The sequence below is a fragment of the Fulmarus glacialis genome, unplaced genomic scaffold (assembly GCF_000690835.1).
Source record: "Fulmarus glacialis isolate BGI_N327 unplaced genomic scaffold, ASM69083v1 scaffold14787, whole genome shotgun sequence".
Classification (NCBI taxonomy): Eukaryota; Metazoa; Chordata; class Aves; order Procellariiformes; family Procellariidae; genus Fulmarus; species Fulmarus glacialis.
The window spans coordinates 41604-58622 of NW_009225211.1; the positions used below are offsets into that span (position 1 = coordinate 41604).

At 41.1% G+C, this 17019-nt stretch overlaps 1 protein-coding gene across 1 annotated transcript in view; it reads left to right on the forward strand.

The window, feature by feature from the left end:
* Window positions 1-16188, forward strand: part of TG (thyroglobulin) — a gene marked incomplete at its 3' end in the record, with an annotated part of 36049 nt that extends 19861 nt beyond the window's left edge. The window contains exons 11-20 of the mRNA XM_009582416.1: window positions 111-353; window positions 681-818; window positions 1385-1462; window positions 1920-2026; window positions 2725-2836; window positions 4352-4552; window positions 8530-8739; window positions 11000-11154; window positions 11648-11804; window positions 15964-16188. Coding sequence (XP_009580711.1) covers window positions 111-353; window positions 681-818; window positions 1385-1462; window positions 1920-2026; window positions 2725-2836; window positions 4352-4552; window positions 8530-8739; window positions 11000-11154; window positions 11648-11804; window positions 15964-16188 — 1626 coding nt within the window. The remainder of the gene's footprint in view (window positions 1-110; window positions 354-680; window positions 819-1384; window positions 1463-1919; window positions 2027-2724; window positions 2837-4351; window positions 4553-8529; window positions 8740-10999; window positions 11155-11647; window positions 11805-15963) is intronic.
* Between the last annotated feature and the right edge of the window lie 831 nt (window positions 16189-17019).

Consider the following 17019-nt stretch of genomic DNA (forward strand, 5'->3'; position numbering starts at 1 on the left):
ACAAGTGCAAGAGGAAACAGAAGAGGCTAATTAAAAGACCAGCTAGTTTTCACATGCAAATCTTTATTGGATTTAGATGAAAGGCGTTAAAATACCCTCTGGTCCTACAGGTCCTGGCATATGTGAAGGTGTTAAGCAGGAAGCCATGAAATTTATGGAGGAGGCAGAGCAGCTCATCCTAGCATCAAATAGTTCCCACTTCCCTTTTGGAGAAAGTTTCTTGATGGCAAAGGGAATACAGCTCACAGACAACGACCTCCTACGTTCTGCTCGGCCCTATGAGACGGAGGTGGTGGTCTCTGAAAAGCTGTTATCGGGCAGTGACTATGCTCTCCAGCTGGCTGCACAGTCAGGTAGGTGAGAGAGAGATGAGAGCTTAATTAAATGGATTAATGCCCAGGATCTGTGCAAGAGTACTCTATGTCAAATTCAACTTTGCTGAAAAACAGCTGCAACTCCGCAGGTGTAATTAGTCTGCCAAGCCAAGAGCTGATTTCAGTTGTCTTATATGTATGACACGAGGCATATATAATATTTGGACACTTACCGGCCTTTATGTACTTGCAGCATTTGTTCCTTTGCCTTCTAAAGGACGGGGAACATTCAGGTGTTTGCAAACCTGTGCATTTAAAATATCTTGTGTTGGCCACTAATAGCTTTCTTTTACTTGTCTTTTATAGTCTTGCATTTCTACTGGCGGAGTCACTTTACTTCAAAACATTCTGCTGGGGAAGCAACGCAGCTGGGATTTCTCCCTTACATCCCACAGTGTGATGGCCTAGGAAACTGGGAGCCAAATCAGTGCTATGAGAGCACAGGTGAGCAATTGCTAATAAAATACTCTGGGCTGTTTGAACAAAGAAAAGCTAAGCAGAATTCTAATAGAACCAGGGAAAACCTGTATTCTTGTAGCCAAACTGGAGAGAAGTGAAGCGGGTCTACAAGATGGGTGGAAAATTGACTGGAGTGAGGGACTCAAGTGGCAGCTCACTGGGGCTCAAAAATCAGTCGATATTCAGTTGCTCACTGCTAGTAGTGTTCCTCGGTGGTCAGTTCAGGGGCTGGTATTGCTTAATGCCTTCATTAATGACCAGGACGATGAGAAGGAGTACACTATCAGCAAGTTTGTGGATGATACCAAATTGCTGGGAGTAGATGATACGCTGCAGGATAGGGCTAAAATGGAAGAGTCTCGCCAGAGCTGCTACATTTCCATTCTCACCACTGGTCTCAGGTGTGGTCTAATTGTCTCTGGATAGCAGAGATAGACTTAGATTTACTGACCGCTTTCTATAGTGCTGCTGAGGATGAAAATCTTCCCAGTATGCAACAAAGCATACTGCAGTAAACATCTAAACTAAAGCTGCTTTTCTTCCCTGGCCAGGTCATTGCTGGTGCGTGGATGAGAGAGGACGTTATGTCATGGATTCCTTGGTCTCACGCTCAGCAGAACTTCCCAAATGTCAGTTGGTTTTTCTTCCTAAATATTTGTCTCTACCTGTTCTTACAAATTTTAATATTTATTGAAAATTCTAGTATGATATGCATGAGGCAAGGTTTATTTCTAACCATTGCAAGAAACGAAAAAGGAATTTCATGCTTGCGTTGCTAGTTCATTTAAATTTCACTATGTGTGATTTTGGCTTGCATGATTTGAGAATGGACCCTCTACTGTTGGTGGCCCTGCTTGAGCAGGGAGGTTGGACCAGATGTCCAACCAGATGTCTCTAGAGGTCCCTTCCAACCTCAACCATCCTGTGGTTCTGTGGTTATCAAGCACTGATCAGGAATTCCCTACCTGGGGCTGTACCAGAGCCTAATGGAGATGTGCGAAGCTGCTGGGGATGTACCCCTTTCTCCAGCTTAGGTTTGAGAACTTGATTTTATTTTAACATGCATGTATGTTTTCCCTCTTACAGGCCAGACATCATGTCAGCGATCTCGAACCAATGCCTTAATTTCCAGCTGGAGACAGAGCGGTAAGGATGCCTCTACAGCTGATCTATTTGTCCCCTACTGCCTTGAGGTGATTTATCATGACTGAGGGAGGAAGAAACAAAACCTCCCCGGTTTTGCTTACACCATGCCAAAGGCCCATATCGTTTCAGTCTGTGCTCCTTAAGCATCCCTTTGTGCATTCCTATTAACCTGAAAGAAAAGGGTAAGACAAAACAAACAACAGGCGTTGCCCTCCATAAGGCAGAATTTAAATAGTTTTGAGGTGAAGATCGGGAATAGGAAGCTCTGTCCCTGCCTATGCTGCCCTCCTGCAGGGTGGCTCTGCCTCGTCCTTTTGCCCGGCTATGCTTAAAAGGCACAACGGAATTGACTGACATTTGGGGGGCTCTTTCTTCCTGAGCTGTGAGAGAATGTCAGGATGAGAGGGAGTTGGATGCAGGTATCCCAAAATAGGGTCCGTGATTCTCTCAAAACATGACGGTGAGCAGGATGGAACCCTGAGATGGGCAAGGAACAGACATTTCAAACCAAGATTATACCAGAACTTCATCCCAATGGGATTTCAGTCTGCATACTGCTGCTCTCAGGGCCTGGTATGTGTATTACATTAGGTAGACTGTATTTTAATATTTTCTGTTTCTTTTCAACGTGTTGTATTAATGGACAAATGTAAATACAATCAAATATTTTAACCAACCTTTGGGGTATGGATCGTGGTGTGTCTGTACATTGCTCTGCAATGATATGTAATTGATTTTTTTGTAGGCAGGAGAATACGCTGTGCTACAGACATCTGACACGGATATTTGGTGTGTAGATCCTGTGTCAGGAGAAGTATTTCAGCATGGCAGCAAAGATTTGGATGGCAGTCCTAAGTGTGAGTAATGCTCTACCCACAGCCTGTGACGCTAGTGGCAATGCCTCACGCTTTGCGGCATATGTACTTTCGTTTTCAGAATGATGCCCGTGAAACACAGGGGACTTACAGTTTAACTCCTCAGTGATAGGGTACATACCCTTTCAATATTGATGTGCTTGTATCTGAAAATAGTTATCCTTTACTTTCATGACACCAGAAATAAACAAGCCTAGACAAACTGATGAACAGCCTTCTAGGCATTTTGGTTTACCTTCCATTTCTTACCACCATAGAAAATTCTTTGGGCTTGTGGATGAGATTTCTAAGGCAGTGAATCCTGAACTGTGGGAACTGGGCCACGTGCAAGTCAGTGAGTCCATATTACACGGTCCACAACTGCTCCATGGAATGCAATTAGGTCTATAATACCTTTGTATTGTCTTCAAATAAAGACAGAGAACTGTTGAGGTCTCATAGGAGATGGTTGATCCAAAAAGTTGCAGAATGCCTGCTCGTAGGAACTGGGATGCCGTATTGGAGCCTGTGCACTGGCTCTGCTCTTCTGAGCAGTACAGGCAGCCCAAAAGCCTACAGTTCTGCTGTGCTTGTTTCTTCAGTTCTTTAGCTAGTGATTTTCTGCTTGCCATCTCCCATAGAAAATCTGGGAGAATAATCTGCTGGTTTCAGGCAAACCTCCTGGAACACCTGTAACAGAGTAGATAATTATTCAGGAGAAGATAGTGAGTTGGACAGTACTTTCATCTGACGCAGCAAGTCTGCTTTCTTTTTCTTATATGTGGGCTAATGATAGAAGTCCATGAAGACCTGCAACAGGGGATGATAAGTAACTGCACGTTCACTGAGGAATTAATTGTGTAATGGTTCGTTAAACAGGTTTACAAGCAGACGAATGAAATTAGTAAGAACCAACTTTGTCTCAAGTTTGGACTGAACTTTTTGGATCTTCTTGTCGTGGTTCCACATGCTCATGTCCCTCTTTTGTTTATTTGTGGGAGACCATAAATATTGCTGTTCCGTGGTTGGGTTTTTTCCAGTTTTGAAGGTATTAAACTGGGACATTTTGACTATTTTAAAATGTAAATAATAGTATTGTTACACTTAAAAAGACCTTGCTCAAAAATTCTTATTAAAAAGATTAATTTGATTTTTTTTTTTTTTTTAAATTAAAATATCAGCATCTAAATGATACACTATCAAATTTAAGGCAAAAAAAGATGTTCATATAAAAAAAAATCAGTATTTTTTCCACTATTTTATTGATGCAAACCCATATAAACTGCACTTTAATTTCTAGAAAAAAATGTATTTTTTCTAGCAGAAGTAAAATTCCATGTTTCTATAGCGATTCAAATTATTTATGGCTTCAGGATCACTCACCTTTCTTCCTTACACAAAACAGGCCAAAAGCACTGATATTTAGGACAATTCTGTACATTAGTATAGTTCATTTCTGCAGATGCTGAGTTTATTGTCTTCTGCTCTGTATCTTGCAATGAATTTCTCTCTTTAAAGGTCCTAGTTTCTGTAACATGCTGAAGTCTAAAACTGGTTTACGAGAAGCTGGCAAAGGCTACATCCCACAGTGTGAAGGGGACAACGGGACTTTCTCACCCGTGCAGTGCAGCCAGGATCAAGAGAGCTGCTGGTGTGTCTTTGACAATGGAGAAGAGGTGCCAGGGACACGAGTAAGCGGAGGAAGACCTGCATGCGCAAGTGAGTTCCTGCTTGAGGCGTATTGCTTCTGAGCAAGCCCAGGTCTGGAACTTGACCCAGATCCTAACTTTTTCTAGTATTTAGTTGTATTTAAGCTTCTTTGTTCAGACCTTTACAGAGACTTTTGCCCAAGAGGTATGGTTATCTTTGTGTTATAGCAGATTTCAGACCTACCTGGGCACGATGTCCCGTTTTCTTTGAGTGCTTTGTCAGGACGAAAGGAGAAGGGAATGGATGTTTGACTTTTCTTTCTTCATAAAACTGGTTAAATCAAAGCAGTTGAGCTATTAAGCTTAGCTAAAAAGTCAATTGAACAGCTTGCTGCAAAGTTGAACCTGTTCCAGTCTGAGCTGGCTATGAGATTAAAAGCCATTCAACTGACTGAAATAAAATTTGAAAAATGTATGTTTCTGCCATTCCTATTCTTGGCTTGTAACCAGAGTTGTGAAAAGGATGTGCCAAAACACTACATATTCATAGAGGATTTCCTGCATAACCAGAGCTGCGAAGCACTGGAATTCACTCATGGTTTCCAATGAGATGTCCAAATGGGAGGTATTTGTATAAATTTAATTTGCAATGACCTTTATACATCTCCCCATCACTGAAGTGAAGCAAAACAAATTAAACTTTCTAAAGGCTATGCTCCAAAGTGTAATGATTAGTGGAAACTAGAGATGTAAAAAGAAACTAGTGCCTGCAGGACACTACTGTTTCCATGGTTCTTTTGGGTTTTTTAAATGACAGCTGTTGGTAGATTTAGGAAAACAAGACCATGTGATGAGAAATTGCTTTGGTTTCCTTTTGTGATTCTGCTATATAAAGAGCAACACATGCTCACCAACCAAATACCTGATTGTGTCAGCCCAACTGGCTGTAAGGCATTTTAGTCAGTTAGAGAACTCCTCAGCCAACTTGGAAACCACCAGCATCATTTTCTTTGAACTTTCTTGTACCAGTAGAGAGCTATGCAGATGGGATTTTATGAGAAGCCACAAGGAGACCCCAGGGTTGTATCTGCCCCATGCAGTGTGGTGTTGTGTGGAGATGCCCACCTGAGCTCTGAAGAGATGAGCTCCAGAGCTAGGGTGGCATAGCCATGTGGGCGTAGCAGTCCAATGCAGGTTTCTAGCTCTTCAGAGAAGCAGAGTTGTTCAGTCTAACAAGTACGGTGCTGCTGTCATCCTGCTTTCAGGCTATGGGCTACTGTCTCTGTGGGCCACAGGGCTGCGTGATATTTATTTTGTTTGGACCAGCTGGAGGAACTCAGCGCAACATCCGGCACTCAGCAGTACGGATTGACTTTCCCATAGACTCTGAAGGTGAACAGGGAAAAGTGGAAGCGTTTCTAGTAGGCTAGAGAAAAGTCAGAACTAGTTGTAAATGTTAAGTCCTTGATATCTCCTTCTCCCCATAAAAGCTCATTTTCTAGATTTCCCCCTAAATTCCAAGGGAATTTATGTAATATGTTCTAAGGAGGGTGTAGGTGTACCTCGAGATATGCCCCTAAGATGATTTTACATTTTGTGTGCACATCTGATGTTTCTTGGGATCCTGTAATGCTGTACTTCTCCTAGAAGAAAGAGTGACTGAATGATTAATGACCTTTCTTTTTTAAAAGACTGAGCTGAGAGAGAGAACTGCTTTGAAAATATGATGGAAACCTGGCTTTACTGAAAGCTATTTGTTATTTTCTGCATAGAAATACCATTGAAATAATCTTTAATGATTTTCCTGGATTTTGACATAGCAATGGAACTTTTTCAGGCTAAACAACTTGGTTATTGTGTAAGAATAAAGAAGCAAAAGTTATTTTTCCTCTCAGTCTATCCAGCCTTATACCTCTAGTCCTGGGAACTACTAACAATTGTTCAGGAAAAAGGGAAGGGAGTACTATCTCACTATCTTGGAGATCTTGTCTTATCAGCAAAAGGAGCTGTTGTGGTGGGAAAATATGATAAACTTCTCCTCCGACATCAGAACAGACAGCTGTAAACAGCAAGTAATAACTTCACAGTGCCCAGTGCATGCAATGAGGTTTTCATTAGCTTAATCATTTCCATCAGAGGTAGAATCCCACTTTTTCTAGTTGACATGCACTGAAGAGATGATGCCAAGTATCCTAGCAGTCCTCATGCGCATCTCCCATCCTCATGCCCACTTCCCACAGCTCTGAGTGGAGGCAGAGGAGAGAAAGCCTTCCAGAGAAGGTCCTGGAGACAGTAATTTCCTTATAGAAATATTTAGAAACACCTATGAAAAAAGTGTCAATATTCAACCGGATTCACTCTTACAGGACCGAGAAATAGGGGCAGAAATAGAAGAATGACGAAATGGTGCAGGCTTGATAACACAGTAAATGAGATGACATCTGTAGAGGAATGAATGAGCAAATTACTGATTGTGAACTGAAACCTGTGAACCACACCAGGGAACCATCCATCACTTATGTTTTGGGGGCTGGTTATTTTTCTAGTTTACATACCAGCTCTCATTGGAACAGACAGTAAAAGACTGTAGCAGCATACGGCTGAGACTGGATTTGACTTGCTGGATATAGAAATTTGTTAGAGCGCTAAAGAGACATAGACTGATTTTTATATAGTTTTTATTAAGAGATATTAATATAATTTACACATAATGGTGGATGCAGTTTACATTGGCCAGGATAAATATTACTATCTCTTTTACAGTGATATCTTTTGGTCCTAAAATCTCGGGAGGTTTATTAAAATTTTGTTAAGCAAGGATGCCAGGTTTCCACTTTTACTGAAAAGGAGACTGGGTACAGAATCAATGAGTGAAGAGAAGGAATGTACTGGCCCCATTTACAGAGTTATTGCAGAAAAGATGCTATAAAGGACACTTGGAAAAAAATGCATTTGGCAATTCAGAGAGATATGAAAGCCTTTTATTTTGGCATTGAGATGCTCAGGGTTGGAAAACAAAGATGTACCGTGCACACTGGATCCCAGATTCATCCTGCAATCTTTTAAGGTTTAATTGAAGTGGCGGCTAAGTTAAGGAATTAGTCTCCATATCTCCATCAGAAGGGGAGAGAGAGGCTGCTCAGACCTGAACCATCAGCAGTGTTTGCCTTCCTCCAGTGACTAGGGAGGTTGGGACAGATCTGAGCATTGGTGTTTGGAAAATGATCTATACATACACCAAGCAAGTGAATTGTATGATATGAGAACACCTTTTTCTTTATATTTATTTCTAAGTGAGGAAGTTGTTTTTTCTTCCTATGTTTTGTAGCTCTAGAACTCAGAAGTGTTTTATTATTACTAGATATATTCAGTAATTAGGTTGGGATTTGGCTAATATTGAGTGAAGCTGTTGGTTTGTATACTAATTAGTAGAAATTAATTATCATTGTGGTTAGCCTGCTATAATAGTCTGTACAGTGCCTTAGCAGGGTTGAAATGACTGTATTGATGCAGGGTGAGTTGATAGGGTAAACTTTGTGCTCCAACTCCAAAGCTGTATACTACTGTTAAGGACCTGCTGAGTCACCAGAAACATCCTGGTGCTGTTGAAGATACCATAGTCATGAGTTCCTGATCTTAAAGTTTTCAAACTTCACTCCAAAGGGAATTGAGATTTTTTTTTTTTTTTGGCCCTCCCTATTTCCACTGGATATCTTTTGTAAAGATTTTTTCTGCTGATGGTTAGAAACCTCCTTCTCATTTCCTGCTTAAATTTATTCATGACTGTTTTAAACTTATCTGTTCTTAGAAACCATGCACGTAGTTCTCTGGACCCAATGCATTACCCATCAAAGTCAATATGTGTCTTTTCATCAGCTTTAGTAAACTGAACCATGCTGACATCAAACCAGATCCAAGTTGAGATGAGTGGGAAATGCACAGGGTGCTTTCTAGGTTTTCTCTGTTGATAGGAGGGTTATGCAGACTTTTTACTAGAAGTGCTTCATAGTATGCCACTAATGTATCCCCTTTTCCATGTGCCTAAAGGTCCACAGTGTGCTCTGCCATTCGGTGCCTCCTCTGTTCTCAACGGAGCTGTATTTTGTGAGAACATTTCTGGGCAAGATTCAAGCATTCAGCAGTGCCGGCTGGTGTGTCGCCAGGGCTTCCACAGCGCCTCGTCCAGCACGTCGTTTCAGTGTGATGTGCAACAGCATCGATGGGTCTCGGCTGCCCCGCTCTATCACGCCTGCCAGAGTATGTCTGAATTGCGGTGGGTTGGGAAGGGCGCAGAGCAATGTCAATAGATGTACAAAAAACGCGCTTTCATCACGAAGCTACTGGGTGAAGTACAATAATAGGACACAACAGTTATATGGGAGTTGCTAAATTAAGGCACAGTAGATTAGTCCTGTCTTCTGCCATTTTCATCTCTGTCTCTTGACTAGCTCCTATTCCAGAAACAGTCCCGCTTTTCTGTAATAATATAGCATAAATAGTTATTCAATCTGTATGTAGATTTTTCTTTGCAAGTTAGAAGATGCAGGCACCATGAAGTGATTCTGATGGAACTACTTAGTCCTGGAAGAACAGATGAGCACCAGATGTTTGAATTTGGCAGAACTTGACTGTTTATTTGCATAATCAAGTCACTGTTACTTCTGCGTCTTTTTGCAGCAGTCTGTTCTTTAGGATTATTGTTGTCTTTGTTGGCTGACTTGTGGTAGTTTTCAAACCATTTTTCTTTCAAGAAAAAAACAGCACTCTAACTCTTGGAAGAACCAGTTGTCTATTCAGAGCTCGTGTAATCGGATATTAATGTTGGCCTTTTCAATTATTTCAAATAGAGATACTTTCTGATCAAAACGGCAATTTGTACCAGTGCTGAACTTTGAGAAATGCAGATCTTGATGCCAAGTTTGCAACTACTCTTCATCTCCAGAATGGGTTAAACCCATTCTGGAAACCGCTGTATTGACACATTTCCAGCTGTACCCCAGGTCTTCTATTCCAAATGCAAATGATTTTAAACTTTAAATTTCAGACTGAAACTTATTTCTGTCTGTAATCATGTTTGCTAGGTTTTTGTAGCATGTTATGAAGTAACTTTCATGTTTGCCTGATGGCAGTTGAACGACTGTTTGTAAGGCCAGAGGGGAGTGTGTGGCAATCTGATACAAGCTGCCGTTTAATGCAAGCTGAGGACTTCCCACAGTATTTGTGTTTGAAATAGAGCATGGTTTTAAGGAGAGAGAAAAAATTCCCAACACATCTGAAGGCGATTGAATAAACTTCACGACGATGAAGTATTCACCACAACACTTAGTAATTTGTTCCAATGGATAATTACCCACACTCTTAAACATCTTATTTCCTGTTCCTTATGTGTACACTTCGGGATTGTGCTTAAGTCAGCTCTTAACTACTCTCTGATAAGCTAAACAGATAGAAGGCTTTGTGGCTTGCAGGAAGAAGCAAGCTTTTGTGTCCTCTGGTCCCTCCAACTATTCTTCTAGGACACTCTCCAGGCTTTCCCGCTGTTCACTCCCTTTGGGAGCGAGGGACGGAATTGTGCTCCAGCAGTGACACTTGTACGTGATGCAGCGAGGGTCTGTAGAGGAGGTGAATGAGGCAGAGCTCTGCCGCTTCTCCAGGCTGATGGGATAAGAGGCAGCTCCATTTGGAGGTGGCATGACAGCATCACCGCTGTGCTCAATCTGAGATAACGAAGCCTCCGTGAAGCCTGGGATCAGCCTAATTCCAGTGGAGACAAGAAATTTGCACCTTTTTTATTCTGGCTAAAAAGTGGCTAAATAGATTTTCATTTTGTGACTGATGAGCTCATGGGTTTCTCATCTATTTGTGTGATTTGCGTCACTCTGGTTTGCTATCAAAAAATTGGAAAGCCCTTGTAGATGTCCACGTCAATGCCATTATTACGCAATCAAATTTATTCTCTCCTAAAACTTGATTCCTAGTTAATTTGACAAGCTAGGTTTCTGAAAGCCCATTTGAATTAGTATTAATTGCTTTAACCATTTAATTCCTTTTTAAATAGAAGTTCTTTCATGATTGTGTCTGAGAGAAGCAGAGGCTGACAGGTCAATAATTCCTGTCTTCCTGTTTCTTTTCTAAGTATTGGCATAACGTCAGCTTTCATCTAGTTCTCTGGAAATTCCCATCTGCCAAGGCTTATAAAAAATCATCATTAATGATCCAGATTGCTCCTTATACTGCTGTGACTTAGTGCTCCAATGTAAAATATGTCTTTATTGTTATATAACTATATCACCTGCCTTTTTCTCTAACGCACAACATACATATTTATCAAGCATGTCTCTTGCTGCTTATTATTTACTACAGACAACTCTCCTGCTTTCACCTGGAAATGGGGAGTTGCTATTGATGCAAGATCAAAATGCCAAATCAATGTTGTCTTTTATCAAATTAACTTTGAAAGTCAGTTTCCACATTAAAATAGAGAGGCTACTAAATGGCCTTTTTACTTATGTTTTAGAGCTCCAATTACTTCAAACAGTCCAAGCTCAAACACACTTTCAACTACTACTGCCTCCTGAGAAGACTTGTAGTTCTGACTACTCTGGATTACTCCAGGCATTCCAGATATTTATTTTAGATGAGTTGAAGGCTCGCGGTTTATGTCACCTCCAGGTAATTTCAATTCCTTATTCTCTGTTGTTGTTGGGTTTTCTTATTTGGTGGTTGGTTTTTGGTTTTTTTTTTTTGTATTAAGAAAAAATGGTGAGGCACAATGTAGAACTTTGCCTGTTTGAGGGAGGTGAAAGAGCAGAAAATGCCACGAAATCTGTCAAGATGTCAATCTGTCTCATATGGATGGCTGGGAAAATAGGATGTTTAATCTCACTGGCCCCACATCGGCAGATCAGCTGAATTGTAGCCATAGAGGTCATATCACATCAGTCCAATATTTATTAAAAATATATTTTGATGGAAAAGATCCCTTTGACTATTCTTACAGTGAGTAAATGACCTGCTAAAATGATCTTTTCCTACTTCTATTTCTTTTTTTACTGACCCTTTTGAAAATGTTGCCTTTTAGCCTAACACAGTGCAATTGAATAGGGAAAGGCGAGAACTAGGAGGTTCTTGACTAACTGTGGTTTCATTTAATTTTGAATTCAAGGTAACTGCTTTTGGAAAGACCGACTCGGTTTCTGTCTGTGATGATTCCACTGTCTATGTTGAATGCCTGAGCGTGGACCGCCTGGGGGTGAACGTCACGTGGAGGACTCAGCTGGAAAACATCCCGGCAGCTTCTCTCCCTGACTTACATGATATTGGTAAGTTTTTTTCCGCTGATATTTCTGTGAAGCCTGCTTTGCTTTTAATTGTTTTGCTTCCCTGTGTCTGCTCTTAGGAGGCACTAACAAGGTAGTATAAATGCTCAGAGAGAGTCTTTATAATGCTGGAGTTGTGCTTTTGAGCTTTTGGTGTTGATATATTTATCTTTTCAGGCTGTGACTGCACAGTGGAAAAGAGCTATAATTAAATGTTTCTTTCAGATAGGACTGCCTCTCCCAGCTTCTTTAACTGAGAGTGAAAATTACCTTATCGGGCATGAGCTGAGCTGTCCCAGATATTAATGTCCAGTGGGCAGGTCCTTAGTGGTGGAAAAGATTGTGTTCTTTATTGGGTTGGACTCAGAGAAGCACAATTCACACATTGCCAAAAATATAACTAATTTTTTCCAAGGTTTGGTTTTTTTCATTTCTGTCTTTTTTGTCCTTTTCTTTTTCTATTTATTACGTTTGACACTGAAGAATGACCCTTACCTCAGAAGTCCTAGAGCAATTATGCAGAGACCACTGACTGGCAGATCTTTGCTGTGGTTTCCAAGTGAGTTAGGAATGGTGTAAGGAACTTCTTTCAAAGCAGTCAGTGTTTTCCTTTAAAATAAAAGACATAAAAGACACATCCCAAGATCAAATGCCCTCTGCACCAGTTTTTCTCCAGTTTTACTGCTTTGCAGTGGTGTTCCCAGCACTAAATATAAATACCTCTGCCTGCACGTGTCCTTCCCTCTAACTTTGGGACTTGGAGACTTGCGTCCTACAGCAGTTTTTGCCAGATAAGAACCGAGGTCAAAAGCCTTCAAGACGCAGACAGCGGCTGCAGTGGTTGTGTGGTTCCTGGCTTTACAGTCTGTTTATGTTTACATCTATTCAGTTGCTCCAGATTATAAGGGAAACAGGAATATTCAAGCAGTTTGCAGAAGGTGGATCAAAGTATAAGTGTGTTTGGTTTTATATTAAACTTTACTTTTGAATGCTTTGAGTGCATTACATTTTTTGATCCTCTCCACACTATAATTTCCCCATAGTACTAAAATTGTTGTCCAGGGAATGACTGTATGGTTTCAGAAGAGGCAGTATGAGTCTAGTCTGGGGAGATCAGACACTGGGGACCTGCTCTCTGTATCGTCTTGGCACCATCAACTTGCATTACCTTCTAAGGCAGCTTTGGGTCTTTCTGTTTGAGGTGTTTTCTGGTGTATTTACACAGAGTGAGCAAACTGGCTCTCCGATTTGAAAATCTACATTACTAAAATAGCTTTGTTCTTTTCCTAGTTTCTTTATGGGTAAATGAGAAGTCTTGCTCTTGAAGTAGCTGAGAAGAAAATTGCTAAAGAGAAGTGCAGCGTGCATATGTTCCCAATGAAGAGCTTCAAACCTAAAACACTCATGAATGCTTCATTACGTTTTTTCTTGCAGATATTTTCACGTATTAAATTCCGAGGCTGTGCAAATCCCTTCCTGAAGGATCTTATGCCATTTAGCTTTGTAGCTTAGGCCTCAGCTCTAAAATAGTGAGGAACACTTGCAGCAACTTCTCTCTTTTCTGTTCAACAGGCAAAAATACTAATGGTTATAAAAATGAGCTTTTGGTGGATGAACATAGAGTAAACATTTCCCATCAGTGAGACAGGAGGAAATCAATCCCTGCTCTATACAACTGATATTTTAAGCTGTGTCTTTGTGCTCTGTATTTTCCTTAAAGAAAAAAGAAAAGAACAAATTTACTTCTTTCTTTCTCTTTTCTCTCACTTTCTCATTGGCCAATATAAACTCTGGGTAACGATATGATCGCTCTCACATTAAAATTAGTGTTTTGTTCAACAGGAGCAAATCCTAAATCAGACTTCTTCCCACTGCACAACACAGGGTGCAACTATTTGCAGGCTATTTCTGTATGTGAAAAGATGTATGGTCCGCTCAGAAGTCCAGGTCCCTAAAGGTATACCAGGGTCTGGAGAAATGCTTAGTAAGAACTTCCAGTAAATCTAACAAAGTATGAGAAGCACAGTAGCTTGAATTGCCAAAATTGTGCAGCAAAACAGGAGCAAAACCAGGGAAGCACTATTGCGTCTGCCATGCTTTGGAGCATGCTGAAGGTCCCAGGAAGCTCATCTTGGAGCAGCAGGGCAGTGTGGCCCCAAGCTGTCCAATCATGCTGGAAGGGCTGAACCAAGGCAGCTCGTGTAAGACGTTACCAGGGAGCCTGTGGCTGGCATGCTGACAGGCACTGAATTGTTCTCTGTTGAGACGTTACAGGACATACCTGTCCATTTGCAATGCATGAACATGTCTACTACAGGTAAACACTTGTTTATATACTCTGAATGTAAAGGATACTATATATGCATGGATACATAGTGTGGTCATAGGAGGGTCACATTTAGCGATAGTGCTGAGAACTTTTCAACACAGGGGAACAATTTAGACTAAAGGAAATTCAGCAGACCTAAGTGGATTCTTACTGGTTTGACTGTTTGCTGCTTTTTTACATGTGAATTCTCTCCAGCTGTCATTTCAAGGTTATTTTTAATTCTGCTCCAGCTAGTCACTAGACAGTTCGGAAGGATATTTGCTTGATTAAAAGGCTAATCTGCTTATTCCCGATTTCAATTATGAGACAATTTCTGGCAAAACATTTGCGAAGTGTTGTTGGTTATGTGGTGATCTCCAATTACTTCCTTGCAAACTAAGTATCATTTTGACCTGGGGTTGAACAAAACTAAGCGCTATTTTGCTGATTATAATATGTGTCAGTGCAGAAGGATAGGTTGCTCAACACTGGAGGAAACCAAGCATTGAGAATATGAGGACACAGCTGTCAGCTTTAATGCAGGTCTGTTCACTTTAGACCATGAGTGTAAAAACCTCGTGTCCCTCCTCTGCAAAGGGGGAAACAACAGCTATACAACAGCAATCAGCTACGGACCAACATTCAGGAAGAAAGGGCACCTACACTTTCAGTATTAAAGGTCTAGGATGACCTTTCAGAAAAAGCATCGTATGTCTGCGGTCCATTCAGCACGGGCAGGAGGGCAGCGCCGCGTCACCAGAGCCTTGTACCTGGCTGTGAAATTCTCTCCTCACACAACTGAAAAGCCACCCTGAGCTACAGTGCAAAGTTAGGAAACTCGCCACGTGAGAAGGCAGCAGTACCCTCAGCTATTTGCCTTGGACACATCAGTCACAAAATAATAATCTTTGTACAGCGTGTGAGCTGTAACATTCCTCACACTCTCTTTCTGTATACAACATCCTCTCTGTGAAAATTCAATGTCCAAGGTCGTTGGTGTACTCACAAAACTCAAGGTATATAGTGTGTAGAACTTTCCGTCACTGGGCTGCCCATCACCAGTAGCTACAGGAGGCCCTTGTCTTGCAAATTTGAAGCAGTAAACCACACCAATATTTCATTCAATGCCGTAAAGCCTGCAGGGATAAACAGAGTGTGATAGCAAAAAAAATCCACTGGGAACACTGTTCTTGTAGCACTTCTGGTCCAGCAAAACTGGGGAACTCTCTCTTGATCTAGCGCTGAAAATTGTCCTTACACAAATCATCAAAAGGGTAGCTGTCTGGGCAACTAACAATAGAGAGAGTAGGATGTGAAAACAGTAAATTCGCTGATTTCCAGCTTTCAACACCAGCTTCAGCAATTGTGAAGAGCGTGTCTGTTGCATAGGTGGGTGTGGTGAATATCAGTAGTGTGATGGAAGGTGATTATTTTACTGTTACGGATGCTGGCTTTCAAAAACAAACCAACAAAACGCTGAAAAAGAAGCAAATGATACCCATTGAAAAAACAGGAATAAATTAAATCTGAATGTGAGATAATCCTGGTTTTCATCTGCTGAATTTTTGTAACTCAGAAATAAAATTTTGTTCTCTGATGCTTTAGTTTTTGAATATGCCTTTTTTGGTTGGGTTTTTTTTGCTGTTTCTTTAGCCCTCTCTACATATACTGAGATTAGGACTTTAATCTGATAGGCACTGTACAGATTCATTATTGTCTGCTGTTTGCTAACATGCTTGTATTTCTGTATCTGCCTATGTTTTTAACTTAAAGATCATCAGTTTCTGTGTGGTTATCCGTTCCCATACTGGGAGTTTCTTTCATGCTATTTTCTTGTATTTTTTCCCCCTTTAGAAAATGCAATTGTTGGAGAAAATCTCATTGGAGCATTTATAAAAGAGATTAAGGATGGTGGTTTTCTGCTGCATTTGGACTCCAAGCAATTCCTAGGAGATTCTTTCGTTGATTTTCCCCGGGATGAAGAGTTTGATCTGTCTCCAAGTGTGCAGCTAGGATGTAGAAGCGGGTTTCGAAGAACTTCATCTCCTGGGAAAGCATTTCCAAATTCACAAGGATGTGGTATGTCTCAGTTCAGCTTTCCCTTCTTTGATGCTGTTAGGAATCAGTATAAAGCTAAAATTAGAAAATCATCAGTGAACTTGTGTTTATGGTTAAAAAACTTGTGTTTATGGTTAATATGTGAAAGGCGAGAAAGCACCAATGTGAATGACAAATTTGCAGAGAGATGGGAATTAGTGCTTTGCTTACTGCTCAGTCCTTGCGTTGAACCAATGATTTGGAAATAGGCATCATGGCACTGACATAGTATAGAAGGTTTTGCAAACATTTTTCATGATATTTTACATCTGTCTGGTATTAGACGGTATTTCTGTAATGTACTTGATCCTTAAGAAGAAGATTTCACAAAGATAATGGAGCCAGACCTTCAGATGATGATACATTACCCAGAATAGAAACCTAGATGCAGAAAAGGCAAAAGTCCTGAGCTTGTGAATTCCTGGGCCAAGTCCAGCCAGCTCAGATGGAAGCTTTCTCGGCGTTGGCCAACACCCAGACCTGATTGCACTTCTGCCCTCTTTTCATCTTCTTTCCTTGTGTTTAGTCTGCTTCCCCAGAACAGGCTGCCTTTCTGCCAACATCCTGCTTAGGGCTGCCAAACCTACCTTTTCGATGGATCCCTGTGGCTGTGCCCAGCATTCCTGTGCACCAGGTCATGCTGCCAAAGAGCCTTTTCCTTAACAGCCCCGCTCTTGTTTCTATCAACGTCAGCCCTCCTACAGTGCAGCCCTCACTTGTTCTCGTTGGCCCAGTTAGCCTCAGTGAGTCTGTGTCTTACTTATGTCAGTTTGGGACGTATTCACTGGACTTCAGTAAGGCCTTTGACACTGT